The sequence below is a fragment of the Harmonia axyridis genome, chromosome 5, assembly GCF_914767665.1.
Source record: "Harmonia axyridis chromosome 5, icHarAxyr1.1, whole genome shotgun sequence".
NCBI classification, from domain to species: Eukaryota; Metazoa; Arthropoda; class Insecta; order Coleoptera; family Coccinellidae; genus Harmonia; species Harmonia axyridis.
The window spans coordinates 15,811,498-15,830,905 of record NC_059505.1 but is presented as its reverse complement, the minus strand read 5'-3'; the positions used below and the strand labels follow the sequence as shown (position 1 = coordinate 15,830,905).

The following is a 19,408-nucleotide window of genomic DNA, read 5'->3' as shown; positions in this document are numbered from 1 at the left end:
GCTCAATATTCGATAATAGAGGCGAAATCAATTTTTCGGGTCTAATCCGATTATTAACACAGAGTCGATAGTCTAGGAACTCTCGATTGAGCGGAACAAGAACGGTGATAACTTTTTAATCTTGTTAAAACTCTAAAAATTTCGTTCGCCACTGCAACCGATACCGGCAATGTATAAAATATTCGCAAAGTAATACAAATATTTGGAAAAATTGCACTGGCTCGATGAAAGAAAAAGAGAGAATTTATCTCCTGGATAACAAAATTCTCTGACTTCAGTGATGATAGAATCTGATATCACGAAAAGTGTAATAATTTTAAAATCATCTTTCTCTTCTCGATGATTTTTTTCGTCTGAGGTACTATCCTAATTTTTCCTATGTTTTGCCTTCCGTCCAATGGAAAACATTCAGCGGTTTTTCAAATGGCTGTATTTCCGTTAAAAACTTCTCATAATGGAATTTTAAAGAATCATTTTGAATCTTGTAGTTTCTATAAGAGTTTTGGGATCTTACAATGAAAAATTTTCTACTAGTTACAATTTGTAGCGCTAAACACGTGATGGTACTTCTTGTTTCCGCACTTTCTTCTTCCTAATCAGTCTCAATACTATTACTTTGTACGATCACATATACATGGTTTTAGTGAATATGTGCGACAAACTTCGGGGGTGATTTTACATTGAAAAAATAATGACATGTTGTCATATAACTTATTTTCGCAAATGCTTTGTATTCCGAAATGAGGGGTGTTGAAGTTTATTCATTACTGTTGATTTTTTGATAGAAAAAAATTGCACGTCACTGGAATATTTCAAATCAAAATCATTTTTGAATACAGAAAGGCCCCTTCGGAATTGGTTCGAGAACAACTCGTCTAATTCCTACGATTCTCCAACAAATATATCTGAATAATTTTTATGATAGTAAAACAAAATAAGATATATTTTACAGTCGTGCCTTATTGGCAAGCAGGCCTTTTTTTTATTGAAACCAGCATTATACACACATCGGAAAAGTCTAAGGATATTCTTCGAAATGATTGGTTTTGAGTTAAATGAAAGAAAATTCGAGGAAATTATGTATAGATGTATTCAATAATTGTTTATATACTTCAAATAAACCGAAATTTTATAATGAAAAAGTGAAAAACTGAAAAAAATCGAAGTCTCTAAATTGCGAAAAACAGTAATTATTCTTAGTAATTTTTTATCGAAAATCAATTCAAGTTTGGCATTTAATACAATGTGTGGCCTCCTCGTTGATTAATTACGGCTCTACACCTACGATTCATAGACAAAATCAGATTGTTTAGGTCTTCCTGATTTAAATTTGTCCATTCAGCTGTCAGAAGCTCCCTGAATTCTAGAACATTTTGGACGTTTCCCATATTTGGCGTAATCCTTCTTTGAAGCATGTCCCATACATGTTCTATCGGATTCAGGTCCGGAGATTGTGCTGGCCATGGCAAAACATCAATTCCCTCATTATCCAACCATTGTGTCACAATACGAGCGGTATGGGGACGAGCATTGTCATGCATCAAATTGAAGTTTTCACCAACAGCTTCTGCATAAGGTTGTACAATTGGTTGCAGAATATTTTCCTAATATTGCTGAGCTCTTAGAAAACCATCAGGAAAAACGAGCTCTGTTCTACGTCCAATGGAAATTCCTCCCCACACCATAATTGTACCACCTCTATAACGGTGTACTTCCTGGACGTGTCTCAAGCGTTCTAAATTACCAGATCGTCTCCATAGTCTTATTCGACGAGAATCTGGATGATATCCGAATCTTGATTCATCTGTGAATAAAACTGTGGACCACTCATTGACACCCCAATTTTGAAACTCACGACACCAATTCAATCTTGCAGCGCGATTTCCTCTGGAAAGTGGTGGACACCTAATGGGCCGTCGGGAATGAAGATCGGCTTCATGAAGACGATTCCTCACAGTATCTCGCCCAATGGTCAAATTATGAGCCCGTTGAAATTCCATAACCAACTCAGGAGCCGTTATAGTGGGTTGCCTTCGGGCGGTCAAAACCAAAAATCTGTCTTGAATAGCAGTTGTACAACGTCCACGTCCTGGATGATTTTCGGCAGGATTTCCAGTTGTTCTGAAACGCCTCCACAAACGACCTATAACACTTTGTGAAACACCCATTCGCTCAGCTGCATCGACTTGTCTCATGCCCCCTTCAAGTAAACCAACCACTCGATTCATCTCTTCCAAAGTTAAATGATGTCGTTCCATAATAAAAAGAAGTTGATAGAAAAATATTGTCGATGTTATAACCCAAAATCGATCTAACGAATGCATGAAATGATTAAAATCAAATACAGAAATTTTAACTGCGACATTCATTTTTTTTATTTTTATCATATCTCCCATATTTTCTTGGCTAGCATATGTATACAACCAAAATTCATTCCGCATGATGATTTCAATTGATAGTCTGCAAAAAACTTGAGATAAAAGCAATATGCGATTTACCATGCGAGATATACTGAAATATCCTTAGACTTTTCCGATGTGTGTATTTCAGATTTTTATTTCCACAGTACCGACAAAAAGGAAATATTAAACACGCATGTGTTGTAATTATTTCATAATTGTCTATTTTTAGTGCCTTCCGTTCCCAGATTCTGTATATTAAACATCGAATTGAGTATAGTATATCCAAAGTTACTCGAACTAGACCAGATGTCCCTTTGATGTGGATACTGCGATCCGCTAAATACCGGAGTTTATTTGAAAGTACTGTTAGGCAATATATTCACTCGCCCAAAAGGAATTTCTGGAAACTTGGACAACTCTTGTTCAATCGAAATATTCTGGCTCCCTCCAAGTGACTTTGGATATACTATAACTGAATACATCATAATACCCAAAGATAGATAATTTTAAGGGGAGACGGAGGGCCAAGATTAAGATGTCTAAAATACTGGTGTGTTAACTGATTATATTTTGTTTGAGATTATTCTGGCGACTCAGCTCAGCATGGTTCCCTTTTCTCCTTTCTTCCTCAAGATGGCGCTATTCAAAAAATTGACCAATCAACGGCATCATTTCGAAATTTTCATTTGTTCTGTCAAAAGTTGATCTCCTTCGGATTAACCTCAAAACGACATTGACAGACGATAAGACGACGTCAGCGCCATAAGAAACGATGCAGGAAATCAAGTGAAAACTGACTACTAACTATTAGAATTATTAGAATCCAGTCTTTTCAAAAGTCGCCACTTTAACCTTAAGGTTTTTGAAGTTTTAGACATCTTAGCCACCACGAAAAATAAATATTAGAAACATTAACTCAGGATTTTTTTGTGTGAGTAGGGGAAATGCGGACAAAACCACATATGCGGACAAAATGAACTTTTGAATTCTTTCAAAAGTGGTGCTGTATAGCTCAGGGTTTCACAGTGATTCAGTTTCTGCTAGTGATGATGGCAATCCTGCGAAGGAATTGACATCCTACTGTCTGTTTCACTGGTGCAATAGCTACAAATGTGTTTACGTCGGTTGATTTTTTTTTGTTCACTTGGTTTCTGAATTGCTTCTGGAGAGTGTCATTACGATATTAATTGTTTTTTTTTAAAGTATTCTTGTTGGTAATGTTAAGACGTAATAATATGTATAAGTTTTAAGATGGATATTAGTTTTGTTTTGAAATGATGCTTCAATATCATAAAAAGTATGTATCGGACAAAATGACATACTATCCTGATGGACAAAACGACAAAGTATGTCATTTAGTTCGATATATGTCAAGAAAATATATTTTTGGAAATAATATGGAATTTTGTTGATTGATTTCACGTGAGCTCATTTAAATGTTGTTTTGAACTCATTCTGCACGTACCATACGTGATATAACGTGAAATTCTGGTATGTATCTTGTAAAAAATACTATATCCTTTCCTAATGAAATTCTATCACCACTTCCTCAGTGACAAGGCATAAGAAAGCCAGAAGCTCGCAAATGTACGTAAACGCCTTATTTTGACGAAACCAAGGCTAAATCTGCTGCGACCATTCTACCCAAGAAGAAGAAACAAGAAATTACTGAAACATTATTCAATGTTAAAAAAACCCTGTGTTAAAAAAAACAAGGCCGTTGAAAAATGAAAAAGTCATTGACAATGAAGAATTCGACACTGAACCGTTTCAAATTAACAATAAAAATGAAGATGTCGATGACTGCTTCTGCATTTATTGCAATGACGTTTTTTTTTTTCGTTTCATACCTGGTGAGCAGTGGCTGCGTTGCATGCAGTGTTTTCACTGGGCTCATACATTGTATGCTACTGTCTCGAGAACCAAAACCTTCATATTTTCTAACTTTGCATTCAAGTATTATGTTGGTCGTTATGTCTATTACTAGTATATCATTTTCTCCTTAGTATACGAACAAAATGGATTTTGTTAGAAGTCAAAATAATTTCTTATCTCTTTTATTTTTGTAGTTTATTTCAATTTTCAGCTTATAATACTTAAAAACAATTAACCAAAGTTAGTATTTAGCACCAAAATGGGAATATTTTTTCAATAACTGAAAATATTTGATTGAAAAACAAAACAGTATATCATTTTGTCCGCATTTCCCCTATATTTCTATATCACAGGATTCTGAATATTACGGGTTCCCAAGAATCACTAGCTCAGTGTAAATGACCAACACCCACCCCTCTCGATGGGCCTGTCTATATCGGATTTTGCCCATTAACAAACGTTAAGGTCCATGCATTCAAAATCCGAACCAAACCCGAAAATTTCTAGGTCTAGTTATCGTTTAGGCCCGGTGCACACATCCGACTTTTGTAGTTACGACACCGTTGATGTGTCGTACTTGCGGCCTGTGTTACAAAGAATCAAATGGGAGCATGCACACTACCCGCCGTGCCGTTGCGACGTCGTAACTGCCATCAAGCGGGCTGTGGTACAAATAATCAAATGGGAGCATGCACACTAGCGTACGACACCGCAACGGTGTCGCAACTGCAAATGTCGGATGTGTGCACCGGGGCTTATACCTACACACGACAACGGAAAGAACGATCATAATCGTTTGAGTTCATTACCGGCTCGAAAATAAGGATATTGTGACGAAACGATACAGCAATCGGTTTGCAGAAAATCACATGAGGAATATAAAGGGAATATATTTTTTCGGCAACCGTCCGGGAAGTGCTCACTTCCCGGACGCTTTTTCTCTGAGAAAGTAGCATTTCCCGGCCTAGTCCGGAAAGTACGTACTTCCCGGACTAGGCCGGAAAAGAATCATAGAATCCATAGCAACCGAGATAACGGCTGACAGTTCATATGAAATTAGTTGTCAAAAATTTGCATGTTTTTTGATCGCAATCGCAATAAAATATGGAAAGCAGCAGCGATAGTGTTATTTTATATGGTTGCCGAAAAAATATTGTACGCAACACGCCCGAAAATGGTTTTTTTGGACTCACAGACTTCCAGGACTCGCTTACGCTCGTCCTGGAATTTTGTCTATTCGTCCAAAAAAACCCTATTTTCCGGACTTGTTACGTAAATTACTATTTCAACGAATTGTACTCCAGCATTCCGTTTTCGATACCATAGAGCAGCATGAAACATATTTCGCCGGTTTTAATTGACCAAAATCGCATGTCTACTACCGGCACGATAATTCGGCGCGAATGAAACCTCCACCAATCGGAACAGAAAAACCGAAGGCGCTTGCGTACGTTCGCCGATATGACGTCACGTCGATTGCTAGCGCATGCGTATTAACGTGTCGTGACGTCACGCTAATCGATCAATACGCGGAGCACTAGTGGAGTAGGGTTCAAGTTGGTGGCTGAAGGAAAAGCCGATTCGGTTAATGTGTGACAAAAATGGCAAGGGGTGTTTTTTTACGAGAAAGGTAAATGAAATCGTGTGTGAAAAAGGTTGCTTGGAATATCTGTCGGGTAAGATTGGTGGATGTCTGTCAAAATATGTTAGTTTTTTCGGTTCTAAATATGCGCCTTGGTTAGGTTCATTATATTATACTATTTATGTATGGAAGGAAATTCCGTTTATATCCATGTACATCTCTATGACTCTACCAATTTTTATTATTATTACATTCTGGCTAATTGAATGAACTTTTGCTCGCAACGGGTTTAATTGTTAAATAATTCTTGATTTTTAGTTTTGTTAACATACATAGAATTAATAATATAGGTACATAGAGAAAGATAGTAGATAATTATAAATTTGATTGTAGTTATTAATTGAGAAAACGTTTATAATTCCTCATAACCATTCATAGAGAAATATTTTCATTAATTTCTATGAATTTAAGTGGAAAGTATTCTTCTGAATATTTTCTTGTGAAATATACGAATACAGCATTCTAAAACTTCAGTGTGTGTATTATAAAATATACTGGCACAAATTAATCTTATGAAATATACCGAATTGTTATGGAGCTATAGCCTGCTGAGTGAGGTTATGAGGACTGGATTTCCGTTAATTAGTCCACTTGGGCGGAGGAAGGTATCTGTCAACATGTAATTGAAATTTATTCACTTGTTAGTGAAGAGATTTAAAGTCGAGATATATCTTATACTTTCTCATAAAACCACGTTCTTTCTTTTTTTAAAGTCTTATGCCACATTGAGATTTACCTCTGATTTTCAGAATCGAACAAACTTTTCATAATTTTTTAGAAATCCACATCATCTTGCGACAATTATTTCTTCTATGAATTGATGTATTTATATGGGTTTTCTCATTATTATATCGAATCGAGCCTATTATTTCAAATACCCGATAATAGCATATTCACCTTGTTCGAATTGATCAAATATATCATAGTCTGATATTGTTTTGGCATTTATTGGCTTGCTTATAGTTAATTTCGTGTATTGAATTGGTATTCGAAAGAAATTTTTTTGCAATATTAGTTTACATGACATTTAACTCGAGGAGAATCTCTTAGTTTCAAATTAGTAATGTAGGTATCCTTTTTCTTCTTACATTTGACGATAGAAATATACTCCATATTTGCTTCCCACTTCCAATAGAATATATTTGAAGATATGTGAATATTGAAATTTTTAAAAGTTCCTAAATTTAAAAAAAACTCGTACAGAAAATTGTCATAAAGATTTGAGTTCTTTGTCATCATAAGAGCTCATAAACTATCAGTAGGTACGGGGAGATCTGAATTGATAGGATTGGAAGTCTGACGTCTGTGTAGACAACCACAAAACGAGAAATATAACTGAAAACAATGCTGAAATTACAGTACTGTTTTCAGAACTGTAACGAACTCATTACGATACTGAAAGAGGGAAACTAATTTTCACACTAGTCATTCCTTAAAAAAAAAAAACATCAAATTAGGATGAGACATATAAATGAGTATGCGTCTGATTCAAACCATCCTCAGGTGAGGTGATATTATGGAAAATCTTTTAATTTTGGAGTGAGGGTTGCTTGAAGAATAAGAAAGGAAAATTTTCAGTTGAAATTTTTTTATGATTCAACTTCATAATCAACAAAACTAAAATTCAAGAAGGATTTTTAATCCTATCTCAACGTGCTATATTATGTCAGGATCATTTTAGCTGTGTCACCTAAACTGAAGAAGCAAACAAAAAACTTATTGATAATTTGAATAGTGTGGCTAAGTATAAAAAGTGATTGAAATGACAGTGATTCAACTATACCAACTGCTTGAAGCATTTTGCAGGAAATCATTTTCAATTTGTTGTTGATTAATGAAAAACCTAATTTTACCTTTGTACAAAAAAATATCACTTATTCTATTATATCAATATGGAATAGGTTACCAACTGTTTTCAAAACTAGATGTAAAAATATTCAAAAAAAATCACTAAAGATTTTTTAATAAAAAAATGTTATTATTCAATTAATCAGTTCTTGAATGATAAAGATTTCAGTGAACTTTAATGAAGTTGTAAATTATTGTTTTTTTAGGTTTATTGTCATTGTTTTGACATGATCTACACCTAATTGTTATGTACATGAAGGATCAAATAAAGAAATTATTATTATTATTATAATGTAATTTAATTGCGAGTGGTTGATACATTAATTTGTATAGATATATTTTATACAAATTCTGTAAAAAAAATACGAATTAATTTAATTTTTTGTTTACTCATTTGGGAACTAATAACAAACAACAAAAAATTTAAATTATGTATCTTCTGTAAATGATATTTCCGATACCAACTCGAATTCTGCCAATCGAAATATTACTGAATGAGCCATTACCATCTTAATTTCGATTTTCCACAGCCGTCCGGAATGTCAATAATTCCCGAAGGAACTATATACACTTATTTTATCCTACCTTTAATCACTAATCTTATTATGAGTTCTAACATTCACTCCGTCTATTTCTCCAACAGCTCCTTTCTTGGGCTACGAGAATTTCATGTATATGACTTGAATTACCCTATATTTGTAGGCCGTAGACCATGCGCGATTGTAATAATACATGGCAGGTCTGAAGGGTTATTTGGTGATTGATGATTTGCTTTACACGCCTGATGGCTTATAAGGCTGGCTGTAATTTTTGTTTGAGGTGGGAACGATGATTTCTTTATAGGGGAGACTGGGAAGGGTTGATATATTTTTTACAAAATTGTTAATAAAAAATTTGTGTTTAACATTTCCCAATTCATTTATGTCACAGTGAAATTTAAGGACTTCGCTTAAACGTTTATCAATATTTAATAACTGAAAATGGAAATTTCAACCTTGATTATGATTTCTTGCAATTGTCGGTGCGAAGTGTCTCAAACCTCCCTATTTATTTGAAAAAATTATTGTTCTTTGACATCCTTAAGACGTATTACTGCTGATCTGACTGTGTCTGCTGCGGTAGTAGAGTATACCCATGCAACTCTAGCAACTATCTTTTTACACCTCTTGCAAGACCAAATTCCTACAACTGACCTCTTCATAGCATCCTTTCCACAGGATGAACAGGAATATTTGCTATGTTGGGTGATTTCCATTTTTTTCACTATTTTACGCAGGGAAGCACCATAACGGGTTCCATATTTTCCTACAATTCCGACCTTCTTGGTGCGTTTGGCCATTTTGATGGATGCTAAATTAACGTCAACCCTATACATAGGAGGCTCGATACACTTAGAGGAAGGTTTGATACAATAAGAAATAAGCAATAATAAGAAATTAATCTTTCATTATCATAATACTACCCAATTCCTACATAATTCGCAAGTACACATTTTTTATTTTACTACTGCATCTTGCACAGGCTGAATGGCACTCCATTTTCTGATGAAGATCATGATCCAGCTTGCATCTACTGCAATTCATTATTTTCGGCGTTCATCAGAAAATTGATCTTCTTCATTTTCGTACTCAGGATACAAGTCGTCAAACACACTCTTTTTGTTTTTGCATTTCTGTTTAAAACTAGTCTTAAGAGGTGAGATTTACTGTATCAAACCTCCCTAGAAGACAAATTTAGAAAATATAGGACGTGAACATATTATGATATTCGATTGAAGATCTGTACTACTGGCGCCTATGTTCTAAGTGAAATGCGCATCAAGAAGAAAGTAATGAATTTCGTTGGTTTTTGTAGATAAAGAGATAAAGCCTTACTATACGTTTGTTATGCAAATTCTTATATGGAATATGTAGAAAACTCACTTTGAGCCTAAAAACTCTTGTTAGTGACGCGATCGTTGCTGGATTTCAACTGACACTATTTCCACACCCATAGAGTCACTGCACGCGATTACGCCTTTTTTGAAGAACCAAGGCGGAAAATTTGAACGTGTATCAAACCTCCCCTAGTATCAACCCTACAGTAAATCTTCGTTGAGACGCTCCCGTTTCGCAGCAGCTAGATGGCTCTCGTTCTTGAATGATAGCTAGGAGATCTTTTCGAAAACTGGATTTAGCAGTTGGGTAGGCAGAAAAGCAAAGTTATTCTTTTTATTGACAACTGCCCTGCACATCCAAAGGACATCCCTATCATGCTGACTATACTGAGCAGAACTTGAGCAAAAAGCAAGGACTGATTTTCTAGAACTTGATTACAACCAGTTAACACTGAATATCGGAAAAACTAAATATTTACCATTATCTTACATCACTCGACTTCTTGCAATGGATCAAATCAATATCAACGAATGTACTGAAATACCCGAAGCAACACGCATAAATTATCTTGGAGTGAAAATTTCCCGAAACTTTAGATGGGATGAAGATTTAAAAGACTTGATCAGAAAATTAAGAGTTATGATATATTCTTTAAAAGCAAATATCTAAAAAAAAATATGAAAAGTATTAAATCCCTTAATATGGACTATTATGCTTTGGTACAGTCACAACTATAGAGTTCTCGGTTTGAGGAGTCTTGAGGTTATCCAAAGAGGGATGTTGAAAATACTTAAGGGAGAATCACTTACCTTTTTGGGGATGAATTATTTAAGATTTCTGGGATACTTGACGTCCGACAACATCGAAAAAGCATTGAAAATATTCATAAGTATTTATTTTTCAAGGTAAAATTTCCATTAAAGAAATTGAATATGAGTATTGCACAAAAAAGGAAGAGAAAATTTTGGATCATTCAACTGCAGAAAGATAATAGGTCAGAGGTCATGCAATTATGTGGCTCCAAAATTGTACTCCACACTCCCTAAATAACTGGATATAAAAACCTATAGAAACTTCAAAAGCAGAGTCAAACAATGGATGATTGATGGGGCGAGGAATTTCATGGTGAATATCATCAACCTGAATTAATATTGACCCGAAAAGCATCAATAGGTCAAATTGAAAATATTTTTAAAATTTTCTTTTTTTTTCATAATTCTAGATTGGCGACAGATGATATATTTATAAGTGTATATATGGGTACCACGCGGACAGTCAGAAGATTTCTTACTAGCTCCTGAGTACAACCTTGGTCGCTGTGGTGACCCGGTTGTCTTAGATCCATCCCGCTTGTCGGTGAATTAAAAAAAAAATATATATATATATATACGGAATAACACCCCAAAATGACAAATTTTTGTTGCGTAAAGTTTTTGTATGTAATAATAGATTCTTAAATTTTTTTGGATTGATTGTAAAATTGATGCATTTAGTTTTGTAGAATGAATTTTATTTTTAGTCACGTACAGAAAATTATTGTATGTTATTATTTCTGTGGCTTGTTTATGTTTATTTGAATATAAATAAACATATATCTACCTATCACGAACATATATTTTACATCTGCCACCTAATACTACATCCAAACTGCAACGGTACTTGAAAAACATAATGGGGGAAATTTCAACCAGAATCAATGTTGTAGACTCTATAAATTTTATTACTGCGGATGGTGTATTCGATTTAATGCAAATCGTTAATGAAGGTCTTATATTAGAAAATTATCCATTAATGGTATTAGCTGATGGATAGGTTTGCACTGCCTTTTGGCAGTACGGAATTGCATATGTTATTTCTTCATGTTGAGATTTTTTCTACAGAATTATATCGTATTAGCCTCATTTTTAGGATAATTTTTTGTGGTCACACTAAGTAGACAAAAATCTGCTATGTAGAAATTACTGAAACTGATTGACAGCATTCAAGGAGCATACGAGTTTTCCACTAAGAAATTGCAAGAATTCTCATCTAGTCCCAAATAGGATAACTCAGCATGTAGCAGGACTGTGACTCGGTGAATCGAAAGCCTTCGAACAGTCGAGAGAGCACCCTTATTGTCATCTAATGCTGTTATTATCTTATGCGCTAGATTTAACGAGGCCAAAAACTTATTAGAACTTTTCTAAGTATTGATTGATGCATGGGATATACAGGTGACTGGCGACTGAATGGTAGAATGGTGTTTTAAATATCACTTAGGATATTGGTTTCACCGATGAAACATACCTATACAACCCAGAACTAGGACCTGGATAAAACTAAAGGCCTGCACATTGGTAAAAAAAACCAAAACATCCTTTCCACTTGTATCACCTCACAAGTAAATCAGTTTCATCTCACTCCGATCTAGAAGTTTACCATAACTGAGGGCTTGTCTTGGTCTGAACATATTGATGCCAATACCACCAAAGTTATGAATATATAGTTTTTTCTTTTGGATATTTGGATCCCAGAATAGGTGGAATATGTCCTGTGATGAGCTGCTGTACTAATTCGTCATACGAATCTTTTAGAATTCATTCAGCGGAGAGCCAACAGTCTTCCATTTGGCGTAAGGAGGCATATTTCTTATGATGCATCTCACCTCTTTGTCAAGTCGCTAGAGAGGTGATTTAATTACGACCTACAGAGTTCTGCATGTGCGTGTATTCTTCACCAATTTGTCAAGTTTATCTTGCATAAATTCTGATACCCGTTTGTGTGGACACAATCTGAAGGGAGAGGTTCCGGTCTATTACGAGATAGTACTTCCTACCCAACAGGGTATTTGTAGCTTGAAATAGACTTTCGTCAGCCGTGATTGAGGCACTTTCAGTGAACGAATTCATGGACAGGTGCAAAAATCTTCAGAAAAATATCTTCTTATTTAAGAAATGGTCTCACTCCTGTTCTACCTACTATATATAGAAACGATATTCAATGGTGGTATTATGTTCTTTCACATTATTTGAATATGTGACAAATATTGTATTTTGTCATCTCAGGTGAAAATCAAATTGAAATAAAATTACAATAATTGAAAAAACAAAACAAAATTCATAAAATGAATTCAAGACGATCATTCTACTCAAACACTTCAATATGGAGTACGCCCACATTTCGTAATTTCAAGTTTACTTTCGTGTCACTTCCTGGTTTCATGTTAGTTTCTGGGGTTGTCTGAGTGGATGGTACTTCGTTTTGTCCTAGATCTTACCTTAGTTTCGGGAAGAATCTCCAGATATCAAGGGAGTGAAATCTTTAACGTGTCCCCAACATTAAGCACTTCTTGTCTGATTATACTATTTTCGTGTTATTTCCAATAAGAGCTTTCATTTCGCGATCCATTTTTACACACTCATTGTATTGTAAATAGTTTGCTCTTTTGTTTGATGCGGTTCAGACCAGGCAAAGGGGATACAAAGTTTCTAGATTCTTCTAGTACATAACTACTTCTACTTCCAACGACATCCAACTTATCCAATCTTATCTTACTCCAACTAGTGGCAATTTGCTTCTCCATTAAGATAGTACTCCATGGGCTGGCTACCATTATTATTTTCGAAAACAAAATACCATTAGGCCACTCATGAATAGTCCAATATCGATGAGCAAGTTCTTTTTTTTTTTCGAAATAAATATACTCGTCATCGATAACCCTTAGTTGTTCATGGTCCTGGTAATCTCTAGCAATAATATTTTCTACTGTTTTTGGCTTGGTTTCAAAGTTCTAGATTCTCCGAGCATCTTCTTCTTCAACCTCAGTTTCCTTCTGATTTCATCTTCTCTTCATCCATATCTTTATATTGTAACTCTTCATCTTCAGTTTCCCGCATCCTCTTATTCTTCTTCAGCTTTTCCGAAATAGTTTTCAATGATAAATTAAATTCATTATAGGGAACCATCACATCAACAGCCTCTCAATTTTTCGAACAGAATTATGATCAACTCTCAATAAGTGTTCAGCTTATACTCGAAACTTTTGTAAATTGTCTCTGAGATTGGACACTTCATTTCAGTTTTAGCCATTCACAAATACAATTGGGAGTAACTAAATGAAGAGAAGATAATTATTTCAGTTATATCAATTAAATTTGGTGAAGCAAAAAAACTGTAACTAATTATACGAATATAACCAGCACGAATCTCCAATAAATGAAATTCAACCTCAATGGGCCAAAACTGAAATATCTGTTTCGTACCAAATGTTGTTTTCGCTTTTCGACGATCACAACGGAATCTACTTAATCGAGTGATCGTTTCCTGAAAGCTGTGTCTGCAATACCCTCCCTACGCTACCGGAAAACAGGTGCCGTATCATTTAGGCTCAGAGGTCCTTTGAAATCCCACGTACGGCAGGGACGATTGTATTGCCTGAAGGAGATATTTCGCATGTTACTTGAAGAAAATTGAAGCAATAATCAGAAATATTTTCGTTATACTTTATTAAATTATTTATTTTAAAAACAACACCATTTATATCTTTAACAAGATATGTTAGTTCTACACTCTAGAGGGAAGCTTCAACAGCCCATATCTTGGAATACTTTGCTAGAAGAATGTCTGCCGTTTTCAATTTAGAAAATGTAGAAAAGAATCAATGCTCATCATTCACTTAACAGGCCAATTGAAAAGTCTCCGGTCTACTATAGTAAAACATATTTTTTTTGCAAAATTCGATTTTATTATTCAACATAGTTGCCTTCGAGGGCGATACAGCGATTATATACGTGATATACTTGGACTACGTTGAATCTTCCGGTAGAGTTCCTTGTCCTTATCTCATCTGTAAGCTTGAGCATATCGAAATTCTGGAGAGCTTGTACTCTTGAATTAAAACATTATTTGATGACAGGATATTCAGAGTGAGAGTTGGTGGCGTTTTTTCTACCTAAAAAGAGAAAGTCACAAGTGCGGCGACACAGAGATCGGCTCTTGGACCAGTTCTATTCTGCTGTACACTTCTGATGTTCTCCAAATGTTCAGTTCAAGGTGTTTTCTGTTCCATAACAGATTCCATCCCTCATCATTAAGCAGTTATATGCCGACCTCGATAGAATCGTACAAGTCCTTTAACAACACTTGTGGCCGAAATTATGGTATTCGGAGGATCAACTTCAGAATTAGAAGGAGAAACATGATTAATTGTTCGATCTGAAGCGTATGATGCTTGAATTATCACTTCCGTATTTACAATGGCACAAATTATACTATTTATTGGAATATTCCCTGAGGTCATCGATTTCTCTGAAACGAATTTTGATTAGTGTTTGTTTTGCTTTATCTTCTTCAGCTTCAATGAATAAAGCCTTTAGTATTTCCATTTAAGAATTACAAATGCTTCTTATTATGGCCTTTTTCGAACGAGAGCCAGTAATTGATTTTGGCGATACAAAGGAAAGTGGAAAGATGTCAGGATATAATGCAATCAATCAAATTAGGAAATAGTTATTGTTAGCGAAGGAAAATGAGCGGTGAGATTTAAAATTGCGGACTTTTTGTTCGATTTATGAAAATATGTTTCCACAAAAATTCTTAGAGAACTGAGTCCATTCAGAAAATGAAATTCAATTTGGCAACCGAGAAAAAAATCTCAAACGTTGCAGGTTTACCACCATTTTGAATTTTTTCCAGAGTTTTCACCTTTTCTGAAATGAGCACACAAAGATACTCTGATGGAACCAGAAATCGTGAATTTAAAGGTGATATATAACTGACCACACTCAATAGAATATTGCTCATAAATGACGTTGAAAACCCTGTATCTTGCTTATGCTTGGAAAATGAGGTACCATAAGTCAAAAATGATTCTCAGGTGTCATCTACACGACTGTATATGTTTGCCAAGTTTAAAGTGGAACACCCTGTTTACTAAAATGATTCAATCAACTGTGAACTTATCAATTCAGCGATAAATTTATTAGCCCTTTGCGGATTGCGTGAGCAATTGCCATGAATTTCTGATGTGAATTCTTTTCCAACAGTTATATGGCGATTCTTAAATGTGGTTAGAAGGATAGGTCTTATGCAGATGTTTTCTTTTGAGATAAAAGTGACTTGGACCTATATTTCCTATCTTTGAGAACATTTTAATAGTCAGTAACATTATAGGTGTTTAAAACTGCATGCTGTCGACAAAACACTATTCCTAATGCCCATTTCAAACTTCGTGTGGATAGCGTCAACATAACCTTATAAAACTCAAACTGGATATCGTAAAAAAAAATAATATTTAGGTTTTTCAGATTTCGACCGTGTTGAAATTTTGCTTAGTTTCGTTTATATGGAATATTGATTCCAAACTTCGTGCATAATTTTGTGTTTAATCAGAATCGTGTTAATCGTCAGAGTCCCACAAAATTCAAGCAGAATATAAAAAAAAACGAGGAAAGCACTGACTCGAAGTCAGGACTATGAATGACTGAGCGTTCAAAAGCTTTTAACATCACCTCGAGACTTTCCTCATGTTTTTTCCATACCATTGGGTAACTTTTGTATCAAAGTATTTTTTCTTGGGAGAACAAGCCTACTCCTTTTTGAGCGCTGCTTTCCTAAACAGAGCGTTATACATCGATGGATCACATGTGTTTTCAACTTTTGGGCTGAAAATTGTTTCAAATCACCGATGATCAATATGTGGTCGAATTCAATTATGTCCATCCGTCCGACCGTTAAAACATAATGAATGGGAAAACCAAGGGACTTGAAATTTGCAGGATAGGTTCGAATCTATACACTATGGCAAAATTTAATAATTTTTCCTTCTACTGAAGGACAAAATCCCTACGAAGTTTGTAGTTCATTTTTTCCTGAACCCTATGGCCTATTTTAGCAATTTTTTAAATTTAATTTTGATTCCCGGCAACGTTACTGTTCGAATGTCGTCCTCAGTTTTTTTGTTAGATACAGGGGAGAACATAAATAATAAAAAGGAAGATCTTATTTAGAATACCCTGTAGAGTAATTTAAGTGTTGTCCCTTTTTTTTGTACATTTATTCCCTTTTTTAGAAATTGCGATTTCTTAATTTTCAAAGAAATAACTCAACTGAATAGTTTTTCATTGAAGAAAGTCAATTACCCACTTGATTTCATTGATACACATTAATTGAATGAAATTTCATTTATTTAATGAAATTTCATTTCATAAGGTATCATTGATATTATGAATTCATCGATATCGAGATTCTGGAATTGTTGTTGAGTGTTCGTTGTTCCGACTAAATATTCATTGAATAGAAGAACTTTTTTCATTGAAGATATAAAGTTGTAGATTCTACTTCGGACAAGTAATATATTATTGATACAAAGTACAAACCGATCGAATAATCACCTGAACTGATAATGATAATAATGAAGATTTCATTGATTTGAGAAAAGTTTTTCTTTGATACAATGAAAATATTTCATCAATATGATTTTTCATTGTATTGTTCCTGTTCATCGCTTAAAAATAATTAATCAATACTATAAACTATTCATGGAATTTATGTACACATTTGGTTCAGTGTATCAATTAAATTATTAAATAATTATTAATAATTATTAAATAAACTTTGAGTGAATTGCAATTCAAAACATTGATTTCTTGTCCAATGACGGTCACAAATGAATTGCTGCAATAAAAAAAATAAAAATGTTGAGAAAAGATGAGGTAACATCTGAGTGCGAAAATTCACTTCTGTCATTACTCCATCAAGGTGTTTTGAATATAACATGTGATTAAAAAAAAAGTAAATGAGGCCAACATATCGAAGAATTATGTTTCCTAGGAATCAAGCTAAAATCGGCCAAATGAGGTACAAACTTCGTTTAGATTCGTTCAGTTTTTGTTCGTTCACCTAATTTTGCCGATGTGCATACAGGGTGATTCACCGGGATGGCCTATTAGACGTTTATGGAATACTAACCATAATTTTGAGCTGAAAATTTGCATATTGGGGTTTTCGATGAAGTTTTCCAACATTTGTGGTCGTATATCGGCAATAACACGGCGAATGTTGTCTTCCAAATGGTCAAGGGTTTGTGGCTTATCCGCATAGACCAATGACTTTACATAGCCCCACAGAAATTAGTCTAGCGGTGTTAAATCACAAGATCTTGGAAGCCAATTCACAGGTCCAAAACGCGAAATTAGGCGATCACCAAACGTGTCTTTCAATAAATCGATTGTGGCACGAGTTGTGTGACATGTTGCGCCGTCTTGTTGGAACCACAGCTCCAGGACATCATGGTTGTTCAATTCAGGAATGAAAAAGTTAGTAATCATGGCTCTATACCGATCACCATTGACTGTAACGTTCTGGCCATCATTGTTTTTGAAGAAGTTCGGACCAATGATTCCACCAGCCCATAAAGCGCACCAAACAGTCAGTTTTTCTGGATTTAACGGTGTTTCGACATACACTTGAGGATTAGCTTCACTTCAAATGCGGCAGTTTTGTTTGTTGACGTAGCCATTCAGCCAGAAGTGCGCTTCATCGCTAAACAAAATAAAATGGACGTAGTGCGCGATACGTATTCCGCACAGAACCATTATTTTCGAAATAAAATTGCACTATTTGCAAGCGTTGTTCAGGCGCGAGTCTATTTTTTATGAATTGCCAAACCAAACTGAGAATAAATCACTTGACAGCTGTTAAATCGGTCGCCATCTTGAACAGTAATGCCAACTTAGAGTTATATATCATCCGTTATATAGTTTTTCTGATAATTTGGGAACTATGAGTCAGATGAGAACGAAATTTTGCATTTTGTTTTACTTTACTCTCATATTCATCAATCATCAGCCATGCCATACATATATTGTAAAAATCTTCTGATACATTGATATTTTCAGGATAATGGACGAGAGACATTGGACTTTACAGCTTCCCCGCTACGAGCTCCACCTGTTAGCTCGGCGGTCGCCCCCAACAATCGGTCCAATCATCCACCCCCAATGGTTATACAGGGAGACTTTCGAAAAGTGAGTGTTCGAATTTTTATAGTCAATGATTGCATGCTTGAAAGTATGATAGTACTTACTATACTTTCTCCACGACTGTTGACCCAACAGTCGTTTCAGTTCAGAAAACGTTTAATTTTTCAAGCAACAAGCAACAATCGGAATGAAAAAATTATCTCAAACGTCAATATCTATTTTACAATGACACTTATATTCATAGTGATAACTATTGAAATTGAAAACCGGAGCGGAGATATTTTGTGAAGAATTCTTTTAACATGAAAGAAGATTTAGTTATGTTTGTATGTGGAGTATTTGTGGTTGAGAGCTTGTTCAATACAGCCGCACAGAACTAGTTATTGAAAAGACCTACTATACGTATTTACTCTATTCATCTGATTTCGTATTATATTTTCAATGAGTCCTTCAGCAATTTCAACTTCAAATCGTGAAATTATGCTAGGAAGACGTTTTTCGAGAGAATAGGTCTTTTTTGTTTTTTTCCAGCTAATGAAATGAGTATATTTTTCATGTACAGGGTGGGCAAATTTCGATGTTTTAGCACTACAACTTTTGAACCAGAGGAGATAGACAAAATCTGATACACCATTCTCGGTCTCTTTTCCTGAGAAACTAACAAGGGTAGTATTCATTTTTGGCCACCTTCTTTTGTTTTCGAGTTATAAGCGAAAATTGGAAAAATGGCGATATCGAAAAACATTTATATCTCCACTAATATTGATGATAAAGCTCTGAAATTAAAACATTATACAGGCACGT

The 19,408-nt window shown here is 34.8% G+C and overlaps 1 protein-coding gene across 7 annotated transcripts in view; it reads left to right on the top strand.

Moving 5' to 3' along the window:
- LOC123680110 (rho GTPase-activating protein 100F) overlaps positions 1–19,408 on the top strand; it is a 174,707-nt gene that overhangs the window by 101,639 nt on the left and 53,660 nt on the right. For 5 of the 7 annotated variants that reach the window (XR_006747485.1, XM_045617809.1, XM_045617807.1 and 2 more), the window contains exon 3: positions 18,521–18,649. Coding sequence is in view for 6 of the 7 variants with exons in the window: in XM_045617809.1 (XP_045473765.1) it covers positions 18,521–18,649 (129 nt within the window). In the remaining variant the exon portion in view is untranslated. Of the gene's footprint in view, positions 1–5,817; positions 5,954–18,520; positions 18,650–19,408 lie in introns of those variants that run through there. The other 2 variants (XM_045617813.1, XM_045617812.1) reach the window with 2 other exon arrangements.